This window comes from Eschrichtius robustus, chromosome 4 (assembly GCF_028021215.1).
Source record: "Eschrichtius robustus isolate mEscRob2 chromosome 4, mEscRob2.pri, whole genome shotgun sequence".
Classification (NCBI taxonomy): domain Eukaryota; kingdom Metazoa; phylum Chordata; class Mammalia; order Artiodactyla; family Eschrichtiidae; genus Eschrichtius; species Eschrichtius robustus.
Window position 1 is genome coordinate 77,690,438 of NC_090827.1, and position 17,196 is coordinate 77,707,633.

At 41.8% G+C, this 17,196-nt stretch overlaps 1 protein-coding gene across 1 annotated transcript in view; it reads right to left on the bottom strand.

Moving 5' to 3' along the window:
* KIT (KIT proto-oncogene, receptor tyrosine kinase) overlaps positions 1 to 17,196 on the bottom strand; it is an 83,291-nt gene that overhangs the window by 13,609 nt on the left and 52,486 nt on the right. Inside the window, exons 6-9 of the mRNA XM_068542210.1 lie at positions 16,618 to 16,807; positions 14,093 to 14,208; positions 1,871 to 1,985; positions 21 to 202 (exon numbers count right to left, since the gene is read on the bottom strand). Coding sequence (XP_068398311.1) covers positions 21 to 202; positions 1,871 to 1,985; positions 14,093 to 14,208; positions 16,618 to 16,807 — 603 coding nt within the window. The remainder of the gene's footprint in view (positions 1 to 20; positions 203 to 1,870; positions 1,986 to 14,092; positions 14,209 to 16,617; positions 16,808 to 17,196) is intronic.

A 17,196-nucleotide genomic window follows, 5' to 3' on the forward strand; every position in this document is an offset into this window, starting at 1 on the left:
AAATATACCTTTGCTGTTACCTTTAAATGCAAAGTTAAAATAGGCAGAACTCTTGCCCACATCGTTGTAAGCCCTGCACTCCACCGTGCCATTGTGCTTAAAGGCGCTGTCATCAATGGAGCTGTAAACCACTAGTTTTCCAAACGGTGACACAGATGAGTTTTGGATCTGCACATCCACTGGCCCAACGGGGACAGAACATCTAGCGGGAAAAAAACAGCAGTGCAGACTTACTCTAGGAAAAAGAATCAATCGATCAAACACATTGGATGTGGCATACTTTTAAAACTAAGTCAGAGGTTTGTAATCAGACATTTCCTTTTACAGCTGAAGAGTGTGATGACGGATGAGCACGCCTGTGGCACCGTGAGCAAGAAAAGCGCTTGGAAAAGAAGAGGTTTCAGAGTGAGAAGTGGGTTCAAAATCTGGACTCAAACAGATTCTATTCTATTCTGCTGACTTCCGACTAGTACTTAAACTCTCCAAGACTCAGTTCCTACAGCCGTAAACTTGGGGTGGTAATACCCATCTTGGAGGGTTATCGAAAGGATCAGAGATGAATTCAATAAGACGGTTGGTTCATATCCTGGCACACAGTAGCCTTTATAAATAAATGGTGAAAGAACGTATGAAGGATTGAAAAGGAAGAGCGTGGAGGAGGAAAGCAGTCAAGTCTGTGAGGATGAAGACAGGGTCAGCCGCCAAACACCAGAAGTGAGGACCCTACCGGCTCGAGGTTCCATGGAGGGAGATGGAGATCGTGCCGCTGGGCTGGACTCCAGGTGGCAAAGACTCAGATGACTCTATTTTAAATTATCCCCCCCATATGCCTAGCAATTTTCTATTCCCTTACCTTGCTCTTTACTTTCCCCCTTAGCACTTAACACCTGCATATGGTAGTTACTTATTTCATCTTCTGTCCATCTCTGCCCATTAGAATATAAACTCACAAATGGGACTCAGGTGTTTTGTTCACTAGACCCATGTCTGGCCTAGAGGTGGCACTCCATAAATATTTGCTCAACAGATGTCTAAAACTACTGTGGTTGCCTCCCCTGTGGGCATACTTCCCAGGGGTCTTGAACCCCCTATTACTCCCCAAAGAAAACACTCCACTAAAACTCAGCTGAGAACAACAATCCTATGTAACCTCTTCCAACTTGGTGTTGATAAAAAAGGTCTATTCTGTGAAAAATGAAATTTCTATTATTATCCTGACTATTCGATTGTGACGTTACACTGGCCCGAGTGTAAAACAGCATTTGATGGATAAAAACAGCAATGCTGACCCCATTTTCATCTTCAGGTAATGTGAAAGGACAATTTAAGGTTTAAGTGTGGATTGTGAGGGAGAGGAAGTTCAATGCCAGATGTGCTCTGCTCAGGGCCTGGGCACCTCAATCAAGGAGAAAACCTTTTTAAAACACATAGCTCCCAAACGCCGTATGTACGTGGTAATTGTGCGATCATTACTTTTTGGTAACTTGGCAATTAACTTCCGAGGTAATTTTTTTCATGATAACTACAGCCACATTTCCCACACATATTACCTCCTGTGTATAGATTGGAAATCTAATTACCCTGTCCTGGAAAATTGCTTTATCTACCTGCAGCGTGGAAATTGCATGATAAATCCAAGAAGATAACCACCAAAATAGAGAAGTCATTCGGTAATCATGTTTCAGCAAACAAAATTCATGTCTACCAAGAAAACTATAGCAATTATGCCCTTTAAAAAGCCACAAGGATAGAAAAAAATTAATCAAAACAAAGTTTGGTTTTTTTAAAATCTGAAAACATCTTTGAAATTCAAGTGAATTGCAGTCCTTCCCTTATGCATGTTAAGTAGTACCCAAAATAATCATCTCACCTCTGCTCGGTTCCTGGACAAAAATACCAATCGATGGTGGGCTCTGGGAATCCTGCTGCTACACACTGCAGCATGCCATTCATGAGCCTGTCACGAGTCAGGATTTCAGGCTTTGCTGCAGGAAGAGAGAAGTGGCCTTATGTCAGACTGCTGGAAAACCTCACCAAGGCTCACTCCACTCTTTCTGAATCCTCAAAAACTTTTTCGAGGCCGAAGGGGACCCTGAGGAACATGTTGTTCAAAGGGGAGAATCTGAACCAGTGAGTGGAAGGCACAGGGAAGGCAGATGTGAGGGTCTGACCAAGAAAGGCTTTCCCGGTTAGAGCTGCCCAGACCCCGTGTGGACTGTCCATCCCGCGGATGCCGGTGTGTCCGAGATCTCCCTGTCCCAGGGATGGCTGAGGTCGCAGGACCACCGGGAAGGGTTTCTGTTTCCAGTGAGGGGGAACCTGAAAGACGGCTTCTAATCAGGATTCCAGGATTCCCAACTATCTTAAAGGTAGAAATCCGGTTTAAAGGTTTCCTGCCATCAGGATTTCAAATTATTGAAACTTTCATAGGAATTTCAAGTTATTGCAGGAACTAGCATAGAAGAAATGAGGAGGAGCTACAGGAAAAGAGAAGTACCCCTCCCCTCAGAAATTTCCCCTTTCTTTCGGGCGGGGGTGTGGAAGGGGTGGTGCAGATAAGGAGCTGAATCACCCTTTTACAGAGAAGCCAAAACATAAGACGGGCTTTTAACTTCAAACTTTTATTTCAAATACAAAACAGGAACAGAAAATGAGAAGAGGAAACCAGCTCAAGAGTTTTATTTATACATATGTCTAAACCTGAGTATAATCACTGAAAAAGTAAACTGTATCAGCAGGAATGCTCTAATTTGACATTTCTGTGTAACTATAATAATCAACTGATGTTCAATCAAGGGTGCCCTAAAGCACTGCAAATTCTTGAGATTATTTCTAAAGTGAACGGAAGATGAATTTACATACAGTTGTTCTACTGGTAATATATGTGAAGGATTCTAACCCTTTGAGAATGAGTAAGCTCCACCGTAAGCACCTGATGGGCAGGGATGGTGATGGGCTCATCCTGCATCCCTGGTACAGCATCGCGTGTGCCGACGCCAAGCATGAGCACAGAGCTACAGGCGGCCGTGTGCGGCAGACAGACCTGCACCCCAGCTCCGACACTTAGAGATTCTCTGCCTTCCACCAAGTCTCCTCGGGTGTCCAATGGGAATAACCAGAGTACCTATTTCATAGGGATGCTGTGACAACTAAATGAGATGGCGCACACAAGGAACCAAGAATGATTCACAGAGACGAAACAATAAATGTATTAATTACTAATTTATTAGTTATTCATTTATTCAGTTATTCTTTTCTATTCAGAGTACCCATCCTCCTTGGTTAATCAAGTTTGCTACCAATTAGGTTAACTGTATTTGCCACTCTAAATATTCTCTTCAATATCTAAAAACTCCTTCAAGATAGCATGATAACGTGTGTGTTTTAACCCGATGCACTGGGAATTTGACATTGATTATGTTGCAACTGATAGGAAAAATATACGTGGTCAGAGGAAAAGACTGACAGATCAGAAGCTTATTTCCTCGAAGGAAGGAAATAAGCTGAGAAATGACATCTTTGTAGAACAACCTCTCAGCACCTCACCTCCTTGCAGGCAAATGGCCTGGCAGGGATCAGAGTGTCTGCATGCATGGCACACCCACCTGTCATTCAACCTGCTGATGCGCAGGCCATTTGGCTAATACACACAAAAGAGCAACACTCCAAAAGCAGTCTCAAGGTAGGGGCATCCTTGAGAGTTTGGATCCACTGCCAGCTTTCACAAATAGAGCAAGAAGACAAGCCATCGTCTTGCGAAAGCATCCATCTGGCAAGTTTCATTTAATTATCATGGGCAACTGTGTGATCGGGCTGGAAAGTAGGACGTAACACAGAAAGCAGTGGAACTTTAGGAGAATGCTATTTGCTGAAGACTGCAGGCACCATACGGCAGGTCTCTCTGGACTCAATTCAAGTGTCACCTTCTTTTCCAAGCCATCCTCAACTCTCCAAAGCCAAGTTGGATAGTCTCGCCTCCCTACACCTGAAGCCCTTTACAGCACCTGACGCGCTTACACGATATCCTGGTGTGCCTCCTCCGTCAGACTGTATGTTCTCAAGGGCAAGGACCACGTCTCACTGACTGTACCTCTGACTCCTAGCAGAGTCTGACCTATGGCAGACATACAGGAAGAGCTGTTGAATGATTAAGTCCCCCCAGAGGAACAAGCCCCTCATATTCCAAAGGAATTCAATTAGAGTCACAAAAAGGGATCTGGAAGAACAGCCTAATGGTGATTTTCCTGTGTAGGGGCAGGATTTACACTATTTTTGCAATAGTGGGCCATGACATAAGAAATCCACACATATCCCTGGCTGTGTGATTTTTTTTTTTTGCATACTGAGATTAATGATGAGAGGGGAAAGTCTACACATAGGCAGTAAAGATAACTGGATAGGACTCAAATGGGAATCAAGTTCATAAGACAGATTCTCCTCATACCAACCTTCCTTTTGTCATTCCGTCTTCCTAACGCTACATGATGGACTTTTAGTGGAATTAAATACTACTCAGCATGGGGGAAAGGGCTGAAAGGATGTCTCATGATGTTCACAGTGGTTATCTCTGAGTAGCAGGGTTATGGATAGTTTCTATTTCATTCTTTTGACTTAGTTTCTAATTTTTTTTCTTTTTTACAGTGAACACATAGTTAATAACAAACCTATAAGACATTTTTTAATTAAAAAAATTGGAACAGCTGAAAATTACATAATCAATTGCATTTAGCTTTGGTTACAAGTGCTCTGAGATCCAAGCCTTCCAGCATGACACCTGGTAGCAGTTATACAACGGCCAGGGCTGGCAAAAGGTACGGTCTGGCTGACCTACTTGTTCCTGTGTGCTGGTTAATTAGGCAGATTTTTAAGCTGTTATCCCAACCTAACCTAAGGCTAATAGAGCAGCTTTTGTCCTGTTGGACCTTAGGCTGGCAAACCAAGCTCAGAGGGCTCCTCAAACTTCAGTGTGCATTTGAAGCATGAGGAGACGAGGTTAAAATGCACATTACCGGGCCCCACCTCCAGAGATTTAATAAGTTGAGCATCTGACCCAGCAAAGGGCTTTTTTAGAGAATCTTCAAGGGACCCTATCAGGGCCGGGACTAGAGTGAGGCAAGAAAAGCACCTAAGGCGAGGAATTTAAGAAGGTTCTCACCCTCTAGGTCTTGCAAATACAGGTTGGCACCCTGAGTGAGCACCTCCTTAAATTTGGCAACCTAGGCATCTCTCCTGCCTCATCCTAATTCCAGCCCTGTCCCTAATGTTGGGGACAAGAGACCTCATTCTGAAAAGGCTAAATTACATGAGTACAGTTTGGGCTGTACATGGCACGTTGCCCTACAAAAAAATGTTTAATGCATAAAGAATGAGCTAGGTATAATTCTGATTCCTAAAAATGAAAATCTGGGCTCATCTGCATTTTGTAAGTGCCTCAACGCACCGTCTAAGGCATTAAATATACATTTTGCTTTTAAAGACACATAACTCCCTGCAATTCTCCAGGTTAAATCTGAGCTGTGTTTTCTTAGATATTCTGCAATCAGCAGTATACCAAATGACACATTCCTTAATTCCTCCCAAGTTGGAGGTTTAGATAAGCCTAAGAGGTGTATAAGCTATGTATTTCCCGTGGAGATAAAAATTAGCCTTGTCTCCTTTCAAAGCATTGTGGACCTCAGTCATCTGGCGTCTCCAACAACACTGATCAGCTCGTAGGCAGATTTCAGAGTGCTTATAACTCTTCTGAGAATTTACTGCTCACACAATTAAAAATCCCAACCATTTGCTGACTTACCCCACAGATACGTGATCTTACAAAATATTCCTTTTCACCAACATCATGTCCATACGGAAGGCAAGAACAAATCGAATTTTAAAGAACACAGCACAGATAACAAGAGGTGGGGTGGGGGGGTGGGAAGCACTGAGTATAGTTCTTGGCTCAACTTAACTACCTCCACCAATTCCCGCTACAAATGCGCATCTGCCCACACTCTCTAATCAGCAAAGAACACAGACTTAAGTGTCCATACAACAAAAGACAAAATGAAGAGGGATCTTATGGTTGAGTATGTTTTTACAATTGTAGGTCCCATGATATTTAATGGCAATACAGCAATGCTTGGTAACAATTTGTCACTCTCCTGGTTTGGCTCTGAGTCAAATCTACATTCCTGCCATAATATCGTTATAATAAAGGAATTTAAATCAACTAAAATAGAAGTATTAAAAAAACTCAGGTTAACTTTTACTTATAAAAGGAATATCATACTTTTTTAATACTTAAAAAAAAGATCCCCAGAACAGATATTTTGAAAATACATTTTGGATACAAACTATTATATATAAAATGGATAAACAACAAGGTCCTATAAGGGAACTATATTCAATATCCTGTAATAAACCATAATGGAAAAGAATACGAAGAAGAATATACGTACTATATATGTATGCACAACTCAATCACTTTGGTGTACACCAGAAACACAACATTGTAAATCAATTATACTTCAATAAAAAAAAAAATTAAAGAAAATACATTTTGTTTTATACATTCTTAAAGATATCCAGCAACTGGCGTATGGGTACTTTAATAGAAATCTGTTTAACAAACGAAACAAAACTTCAACTATAGTGTCCTACATCCAGTTCTGTTTAGCAGAGTGTCTATCATTTAAAAAAAAAAAAAAATCATTCTCCTATTGAAGTGATGTCCTAAATGAAAGGTATGCAAACTTTTAATGTAAAAGGTGAAACAGTAAATATTTTACATTTTAGAGGCCATAGGTCTCTCACAAATACTCGATTCTGCCACAAACATAGCCATAGACATGTAAGCAAATGTGCAAGGCTGTGTTCCAATAAGATTTTATTCACGCACACTGAAATTTGACTTTTATTTTCACATCTCACAAATCTTCTGGTTTTTTTTTTTTTCCAACCATTCCTACCACCCACCGGCCACCTCAAAGAAAGAAAGAAAGAAATTCTCAGCTTATGGGCCATTCAAAAACAGGATACTTGTCAAATCTGGCCAGAGGGCTATAGTTTGCCAATCCTTATTCTAAACAGCCATCAAAAAAGATCTCCCTATCCTGAAAGTTAGCTTTAAAAAAAATGATGAAACTACTTGGAGAAAGCCTTCCTCAGCCAGAATCACTGTGCCCAATTTACAGGAGCACCATTGCTGGGTGACCTAGACAGGGAGGGGGGATGTGTACACATATCACAATGCAACCCTCCCTGCTGCCAAGGAGTGCAGGCATGTGATAAAGTGCTATTTTTCTACTCTGTATGAGTAGTGAATTCAATCTGCCACATAATTCAGAAGTGGAAGAGAAGGGTTACTGACACAATGCCCATGGAAAGATTATGTACCTATTCTTGGATTAATTTAAATTTCCACTACATTACAGATGACGCTGTATACATTTGTAACTGAAGGGGGCTAATTTGTTGTAAGAACACATGTGGCTCAACTGGGAAGGAAATTTCCATAGAGCAGAAGTTCCACTAATATGAAAGGGACTACTCATGTTATTTTTACAAAAGTATATCCCAAGTCCAGGGTCAATTCTAGCTGAAGCTTACATGGTTCCAAACCTAAACCTCTTCTCCTGCTTTTCCACCATAAACATGGAATAATGGCCAGACCACACCAAAAAAGGGCCTAACGATCTAGATGGGTTACCCTGTCCTCCAACTGGTTCAGCATTTCAACAGATCTCCAAATTACCAACAGACCCCACCAGACCAACTTTCTAATGAGACATGAAAGAAAAATGATACCAACACATTTCCTAAATTTTGTCAAAATATAAGCGAATCAAACTCTAAAGTAGGTTGCCATGATATTCCTTTTTTCTTCCAATTTAATGTCTATAGCAATTCTTGCATCCACAGAGATCCTCTTCATAAGGAGAAGGAGATATTAAAGTGTCACATCAAAAACAACACTCATAACTCCCAAGCAATTTAAGAACAAAAACTCATTTCAAGTTCAGGAAAAGAAAATAAAAACAGACTTCAGATACTGTCAAGTATCTCAAATTACCTATACAAAAATTAATGTAGAAAGATAAGAAACTATTTTTACATAGATTAACTACTAAGAAGATCTGAAAATTATTCCTTAATTTGGAACTGTCCTGCAAGCCAGCACAGTGTATCTTCCGTGACATATGTTCGAGACATAGGAGCACGAAAGATGACAGATGATAACCTTATCAACTTCCAGGCACTTAGCTGAGGTCGCTCATTTGAGATTAAACAAGATAATTATAAACTTTAAATAACCATTTGGTTGGTTTCTTTAAAAACTCAGTCACATCATTTCAGAGTCCCACCCTCACACACCACAATGTCTCAAAATGGTATCAGATACAGGTTAAAGAAATTATGAAATAGCCATGCAATGAGATTACCAAGGCAATACTGTAGAAGAAATATTATGGCATGGAAGTTTGCTTACAATGCATTCACTGCTCAGCACCAAAACACACAAGGTTAGCAAAAGAACCTCATTCTTGTTCCCCCGCCCCGCAAAAAAAAAAAAAAAAGGTTTTAAAAATGGTCTGTAAAGATATATATAAGAGATATATTAGCACTGGTAATCCATAACATGTAAATAAACTTCAAAAGGTACAATTAAAACTTGTTTGATTCTTATTTTTGCCTATTTGTATTTTCAAGTTATCCTATCCTTCACATAACATTTTTATAATAAGAAAAAATTGTTTTAATCTAAAAACACATGTATACAGATGTTTGCACAAACCAGGCTACATTCTGGTTACTGTGGTAGCCTTACAGCAAACTCTCAAAAGCAAGTAAATAAATCAGAGAAAGGACGTCTATTTAGCACTAGCTTTATTTAATGTTGAAGAATTCCAGTAATTTAGTATAGGAGTAGGTCTAATAGAATCCACCGAGTAGGAAAAAAGAAAAGAAAAAACAGAAAAACACTGAACGACAAAGCTTCTCAAGTAAAACTTGGTAAGTGTGTTAGCAGTCAAGTCTTAAAATTTTAGCCTCTAACGCACGTATGGTTTGGACACCCAAATGTTTGGAAGGCCCTATCATCTTTAAAAAATGGAAATAGAAAGGCTAACAGGTTAAGACGTAGGAAAACATTTCCACCTTCCCAAAAGGCGAAGTCCTAGTAACTTTGTTCTCTTGACTCATGTGGATCTGGAAAGGTGCCCCAAACCCCCAAACTGGCACGGCCACCACGGGTATTATTTTACCCTGGATAAAGTCACTGAAACTTCCAGCCAGGTGGATGACCCAGATGGCTGGCTGGCTGGCTGGCAGACTGTCCAAAGCCATCTAGCTACACGGCTGTCCTGTTAGGTCTACCCTCACCTACGGCAAATAGTGGGTTGCGCATGTGCTTTATTTGCACAGTGTTGCACTTAGGATGGCTTCTCCCTGGAAGAAGGATAGTTTAGCTATCCATAACTGGATTTAACTATGACCAAAAATAAAAAATACATAAAAAGCAGCTCAGATTCTGTAGATGTGGTCAAAGGGAAACATTCCCATGAAGAAGCCTCGTTCTGGATGATTTATTACTTTGACTGTTTGGGTATATTGTATGATCTATAAATAATCGCTTACACCAGACAGGATGTTAATTATATGATGCCGTGGTTTAGAAATAATACATTATTTAGCATTTCCTTAAATTGTTTCAACCCCGTTAACACTCTGCCATAAATGGAGGGAAATCGGTGATTTTGAGAATTAATTTGGTGTAGAGTTCAGCAGTTGTTTGGCTATCCAATCGAGCTTAACATTACGTGTGTTCTGTGTAATCCCAAAGATGAAAGGCAAGCCCTTTCATTCTCTAGACCTTACTTGTCCTGATGGCCTTCCTGTACCACCAGCTGAGTACCACCATACTCTCACTCAACTGATAGGTCTGTCATTAAAGGATAGACCTTTGAGATTGGAGAGGGATCTATTTATGGCTCCCGGATTATCATTTGTTACAAATTTTAAATTCATAATACTGATCTGGAAATGCTACCAGATAACATTTTATAATGCTACTAGTGTCATTTTAAGTTACTGGCCAATCAAAACCATAATGAGATATCTCCTCACACCTGACGGCATGGCTATTATCGAAAAGACAAAAGAAAACAAGTGTTGGCGATGATGTGGAGAAAGAGAACTCTTGTATCCTGTTGGTGGGAACGTAAATTGGTATAACCATTATGGAAAACAGTATGGACGTTTCTCGAGAAATAGAACTACCATGTGATCCATCAATCCTACTTCTGGGTATAAATTCAAAGGAAACAAAACTACTATCTCGAAGGATATCAGTACTCCCACGTTCACTGCAGTAACATTCACAACAGCCGAGGTATGGAAACAACCTAAATTTCTTTCAGTGGATGAATGAGGAAAGAAAATGTGGTATGTGTCTGTGAGTGTGTGTGTGTGTGTGTGTGTTAGAGGAGAGAGAGAGGAGCCAAGTGGAAAATGAGGGTTAAAATACGTGTTTGGCCTTTTATTTGTCCTGGAGCTGATAAAAACCTTTACTGCATGACATTTATCATAACCAAAGAGACCATAGGTTTCTAATCCATTATCACAGGCTACCTACAGAATCTTGGTGATGTCACTTTTTCTAACATTTGCAGGAATTTTGGAAAGAGTAGTGCCTATTAAGAAAGCACTTTTGGGTAGTTTTATAGTTCTTAGAACTCTATTTTCCTCCCAATTTTGATCTGAAAGGGAAACAAATGGCCATTTTCACCGAAGATATCAAACTTCTTTTTAGAACTAAGAATCTGATTTCTGTATACATCTTCAATAAGCAAGTCAAGAGTAATTATAGTAATGCAAGTTCAATGCAAAGAATCACTGATTTTTTTGTTTCATTTTTTGGCCATTATAAACCACCTTTAATGTCAGTGAGCCTACTTACCAGACCCATGTAAATCATGGCTTGTTAGAGAAGTTAAAAACAGTATTAAAACATTTTCAAGTTTAACATGTACATATTTTTCTCTTAAAGGCTCCCACATAAGTGATTAAAACACAAACACACACACACACACGCACAATATCCTCAAATCTACACATGGAATTTTCAAAACAAATGGATTCTTCAACCACCAAACATTTAACTATTCAAAATCAAGGATCTTCCTGAGCATTTCTCATAGCTGAATCTATTAAGCAATTATGCATCCCCGTCCTGAGTGAAAGTAGCCTGAATTTCTACACTAATAGCATGCATTTATTATTCTGATTTTTATTCATTCTAGTTTTTGCAGAGCACAATTCCTTTCACCCTCGGGGCTAAGCTTATTTACAGAATAAAACATGCAGCAGATCTACATATGTATTTGGCTCAGCTAAAACGGTATGTCAAAATAGACACAACTGGTCCAAGTTTAAATTTTAAAACTATTTTTAGCTTTTGATTTTAAATTTAACATTAAAAAAAAATCTTGCCCCATGATACATCAACTAGAATTTTTTTTTCAATCCAAAAAATAAAGTTAACAAAGAAATTAGCTAACTATATCTGTGAAGAGCAATTGGGACATACTTCATAAGAAACAGATAAAAGATTCACACAAAAATGCTACCTCTGTCAAAGCATTTGGAGATCAAGAAATCCAGCGTGTTAGGTAAGTGAAACAAATGCCTTTATAGTCAGCTTAGTGTTTGTAATAAACTGACATCGATGCAGAGACTCCCTGAAGAGCTTAACCTACGAGGGCAGACACTACTCACCCTCATCCGTGTGCCCAGTGCCATGAAGCAGGAGCTCAGTACGTGCTGGGAGGTATTTGTGACCCGGGCCCCAGAATATACAATAGAAAAGGCCTCCTGCACTAACAGGGAATCCAAGAAAGGATCATTTGGGACAGTTCAGGCCATTTCCTCTCTAGTTTCAAACAGGCGTGAATTCACCAGCAGAGGTCATTAACAGCAATCCTATCGGATGGCAAATTAGGCTGGTAAGTAAAAAGGTAGCAATTTTGTCACCCTGAGAAAAGTTAAGGGTGACTTCAGAGATGTCTTTCTAAGGTCAGTGACTCATGACTGACTGGCAGACCACACACACTGGCAAACGGAAGCAGGAAAAAGGGGGAAAGAGACAGATCTTAATGCACCCTGGACCTTGAAGCCAGGGAAAGAGAAATGCAAATGACACAATTTTGTAAAATTCCCAACTACTAAGCTTCTCAAAGTGAGGCCTGTCGGGTAGGCCATGTCCATGATCTACTGGTACTGGTCCACAGGACCTAAGCATAGAAACCGAGACTAAGCATTTAGAAGGAGCAATTTGACTTAATTGTATCTGTTGAATCTAATAATAAAAAAATCCATTCTTGGATTTTATATATCTTTGTTCTTTTCCATCTCACTTTCCTAGTGACTGGTTCTTTCTGTATTTTATAAGAAGTATTGATCCAGAAGGAATTGGAAATTAAAAATACAAAAGGTCCTTTACCACAGACAGTTTGAGGAGCACTGCCCTAGAACACCCTAAATAAAGTTTTGTATGGACAGTACAGATACGATGCTTGCAAGCATATTGATTTACCTGCAATCATCTCTTCAATTACTTGAACGGTAAGCAGGTAGTTTTGCCCATGTGTAATACACTAAACTCTTCTGATGAACATCTGAATTAATCTAGAGATATCTGAATTGCAGGCCAATGAGATACCATATAATCAAAACTGTTCCCAGGAACTGAGATGTTAATTAACATGTTTCCCTCGGAAAAGGAGAGTTCTGTGCTCATACGAATGTGAGGTGTATGCTCATTCCCATGCCTCCTCCTGGGCAGGCAAAATACGCGTTAGCGTATGAAGGATGCTGAGAAGGTCCGCAGTTAAGAAAAATGTTTATGCAGATGTGACGCTCTTTATCTAAATACGTGCTAACACCTTGTTCGGGAAATACGATTTTGGAAATGCTGGAATTGACAAAAGACTCCAGATGAGCCATCAAAAATCTGTCTTGAGTGTCACTTGCTAGCTGCTTCCTGTCTTCATTTGTAAAGGGATCACGCTCGCCACCACGCTAGTGAGTGGCAGTATCAGTGAAGTAACGATGGAAAATCACTCCATGCAGCAAGTGATAAGCTCCTGGAGGACAGGGAATTGGCTCCCATCCTGCAGCCCAACACACACAAACTGTTACCTAGCTGTTCTCTAGGGACTGTTCCAGGTTGTCTCCTCACGCCCTCCCCACCCCCCACCCCCACCATGCCCAGGATGGCTAATTCCCGATGGTCATTTTGTGGGCCGGTCCCTTGGGATTCCGCGTCTTTGGAGGCCTCCTGCCTCTGGTCCCCTGGCTGGTGTGGTGTGGCAGGCACCTGTCACCCTTCCTGGGACATGCAGGTGGCCCCAGAGCAGAGCCAAGAGCAGGCCCTACACTTGGCAGAAGTCCCAGCTGGTGGGCACAGCCCCAGGCATCAGCCTCTGTGCACAGAAGCTGCCCCAAGACATTGTGCGATGTGGGCCACACAGGGCTCAGGTGTTCAGGTTCCCAGGTCCACTGCCATCCTCCCACCCCAAACCACCTGCTCCCTTCTCCCACAGTCTCCACACGATACGCAGTAGGGACCCACTGGGCTGATCGATACTGCATTCATCTCACACAAAGAATACCCCAACCCCGAAAGAGAAAGCGTTGTAACGAGAAACTGTTTGTCAGGGCTTGATAGCACTTCTTTCCCACCTAATACCATCATCTAGCTCCTATTCAACCTCCGCCTCCCCATTTCAACAATCAGTAAGAATACATTCTCCCGCAAACTGTTGGCTATTTTTAACTTCTTTGGCTCCTCTGTTGACTTCAAAGGCAGCACCCAGCATCTGAGCGCCAGCTACAAGGTCATGTGGTCAGTGAAATGTATGTAGGACAAGGAATTGGTTTCTGTACACAGTCTTCCAACCACCAAACCACGAGGTCTTTGTTAAGGTCAAATTATCATGAAACGTTATTGACCCAGTACACAATGAACTCAGTGCAGCAGCTGTTACAAACACTAGCCACAACTTAAAAGAATAAAAAAATAAAAAGATAAGGAGCCATTCGTTCTACTCACTGTTCACGTAAACATTAAATGTCACGGAAGAATTCGCATCAGAATTGGACACGAGAAATGTGTAAGTGCCTCCTTCGGTCCCTTTTAATCTGGTTAGATGAAGTTCACTTACATATCTACAAAGAAAGGACAACCCATCAGTCACCTGTGGATGGCCTGCCTCGGAGCGTGTGGCTTTATCAGTTTCTACCTGGAAATACATGCTTATTTTGGAAAAATATGCCCCACTTAATTCAGTATTAACAAGATCCACATGAACAAACACGAACACACACATATATTTCATTTGGGACAGATGCCTGGCGTGTGAGAATACAGAGTGGGGAAAGGCTCTCTCGGCATAAAGCCAACCTCACAGAGATGGCAGCCTCTTCCTCTTCCTGAGCTGTCCCCACGGACGCATCCTTCTCTGCCCTGGTCCTCTGTTCAACCTCCCTCTCATCAGTGCCCTGAACTCGCCTGCCCTGCTTTAGCAGCACCTGCCTGGCAAAACGCCAGGCTGGCAGGCATCTCCATGTAGGTGTCTCCATGCAGATGCTTCAGGGTCACACAGCAAGGTCAATACCGCTGCCCTCACCTTCCTTCTTGTGACACCACCATCTCCTGGCTTTCCTCCTACCCCCCCGCTGCTTCTTCCCAGTGTCCTCTGCAGCATGTGCTATTTGACCTTCTGTTTCACAGCAAGGACATCATAGATGGCTGTGATAACTGAGCACGCAGTACCACCATCGGGGGCGTTACTGACACGGGCTCCAGCGTGGATGGAGTGCCCTGGGCGCCCCTTGACCCCCACAACAGACTCGACACGCAGTGGCTGGTTCAGTCTCTCCTCTCACACCGCACGTGCTCCCTGGGCAATCCACGCTCCCCTGAACTACTTACTGTCTGCTCACAACTTTCAAATTCTGACCTCTAGTCCAGACCTCCCTGTCCTATGCCTTCTTCCTCTACAGACTTATGCTCACGTCCCACGCCCCCAGTCCAGAGTGTCCCTGGGACCGGACTGTGGCTCACCCACACCCTTTCTTCTCTCCCCTCCCCTCTCTACCTTGTTCCCCCCAACTCCCCGCCAGGGCTCTCTCTCCTTTAATGAAGACCTTGCCTGTGAATCCCTCCCGCAGGCGCTGCATCCAGGGAACCTGACCTACGATACATTCTACCTGAACATCCCCGCTCAAGATCCCACAGTCAACCTCAAATTCAACAAACCCCAAGCTGAGCTCACTGCCTTTGCCCCCTCCCTCTCCCCTCCCCCTCGAACAGTATTGCCTCTTACCATCCAACCGGGCTGCCACAACCAGACTCCTGAGAGCATCTTCAGCTCCTGCCTCTTTCCTACCCCTTCGATCACCTTTAAGGAGGAAGCCTGGACACCTTCCAATCCATCCTCTTCCCTCCCACCCTTAGACCGAGGCCCAGGACAGCATCCTTTCTTATCCACACTCTTACAACAGCCAAGAGCTCCTGACTAGGAAAAAATACTAACTCTATCTAGGCACCTACCTCTTATCAGCCGTGGGCTCTTGGTCAAATTAACCCATCTAGGTCTCAGATTCCTCTTCTATAGAAAGAAGGGAAGTAAGAGTGCCTCCTCATCGGATTTGTGAGGACCAAAATTATTGAGTTAATGTACATGAAGGACTTTGAACAGCACATGGCAGGAAAAAAGCACACACAGCTTACATGAAGTGTCACTATTGCTACTGTTTTTATTATAAGTGTTTTTAGGATCAAATGAGAGGTCTGGGGCTTCCCTGGTGGTGCAGTGGTTAAGAATCCGCCTGCCAATGCAGGGGACACGGGTTTGAGCCCTGGTCCAGGAAGATCCCACATGTCGCAGAGCAACTAAGCCCGTGCACCACAACTACTGAGCCTGCACTCTACAGCCCGCGAGCCACTACTACGGAGCCCATGTGACACAACTATTGAAGCCCGTGCACCTAGAGCCCGTGCTCCTCAACAAGAGAAGCCACAACAATGAGAAGCCCATGCACTGCAACAAAAAGTAGCCCCTGCTCACCGCAACTAGAGAAAGCCCGTGCACAACGAAGACCCAACACAGCCATAAATAAATAAATAAATAAGTAAGTAAAAATTAAAAAAAAAAAGAGAGCAAGAGGTCTGATGTAAAAGAAACTTGGGTTCACCGCCTGGCCCAAAGATGCTTAATGATTCTTAGTTTTCTTACAGTTTTAAAAAAATGATTAAAGGCACTAACATTTCTCTTTCTCCGAAGAGAATTATTTAATGTGTCCCTAGTATATGCTAGTCACTGCTTTGAACTATCCTCAGAACTCTAGGAGAGAACTATCCTCCAATTTACAAACAAGAAAACTGACGCATGGACTTTTCTGTGTGCTCTAAACACACAGCAAAATGAAATGACGACTCAGGAAGCAGCCCCAAACTTCCTTCTGTATCAGCTGTCCTCTCATACATTGACGGGTCACAGAAATAGGATCCGGTAAGCCAAGGGGACGGGGTGGGGGGAACGTGTAATTCCCCAAACAAGGCCCTTTTCTTACCTGATGTTACTTTCATTCTCAGACTTGGGGTAATCTTCCCACTTGTCAGTGGAAGTTCTGTTCATATATATCCACTGTCGGTGTTCAGGTTTGGGATATGCCTCATACTCAACAACCAGATCCACATTCTCGCCATCGTTTACAAATACTGTTGTATTCATCATAGGGAAGATATTAATGAATCCTTTATCTAATCACAGCAGAATGAGACAGAAAGAAACTGTTATCCCCAAAATCTTGACAAATAACATAACTTCATCTTTGGATTATAAAGATATTGACTGATTTCCAGTATTAATTGGCAATGTCAAGTAAGAATTTTGACTAGTCATTTTACATTTTATTTTGCTCTTGGAGAATCACGGTCATAAAGTGAGAAAGGACACACATTGGAAATGTTTATTCTCTTATCTTCGTCTCTTAAGCAAGTCTGTTAAAGATCTATCACCATCTTATAAGTCTTCTAGAACTACCAGTCCTGATGTTTATTAGGCTAAAAAGTATTTGGACTAAATAGTTAGCCCATACCCAGATCCAATATAATTGTGTATGTGATAAGAAGATGTCATAAATCAAGAA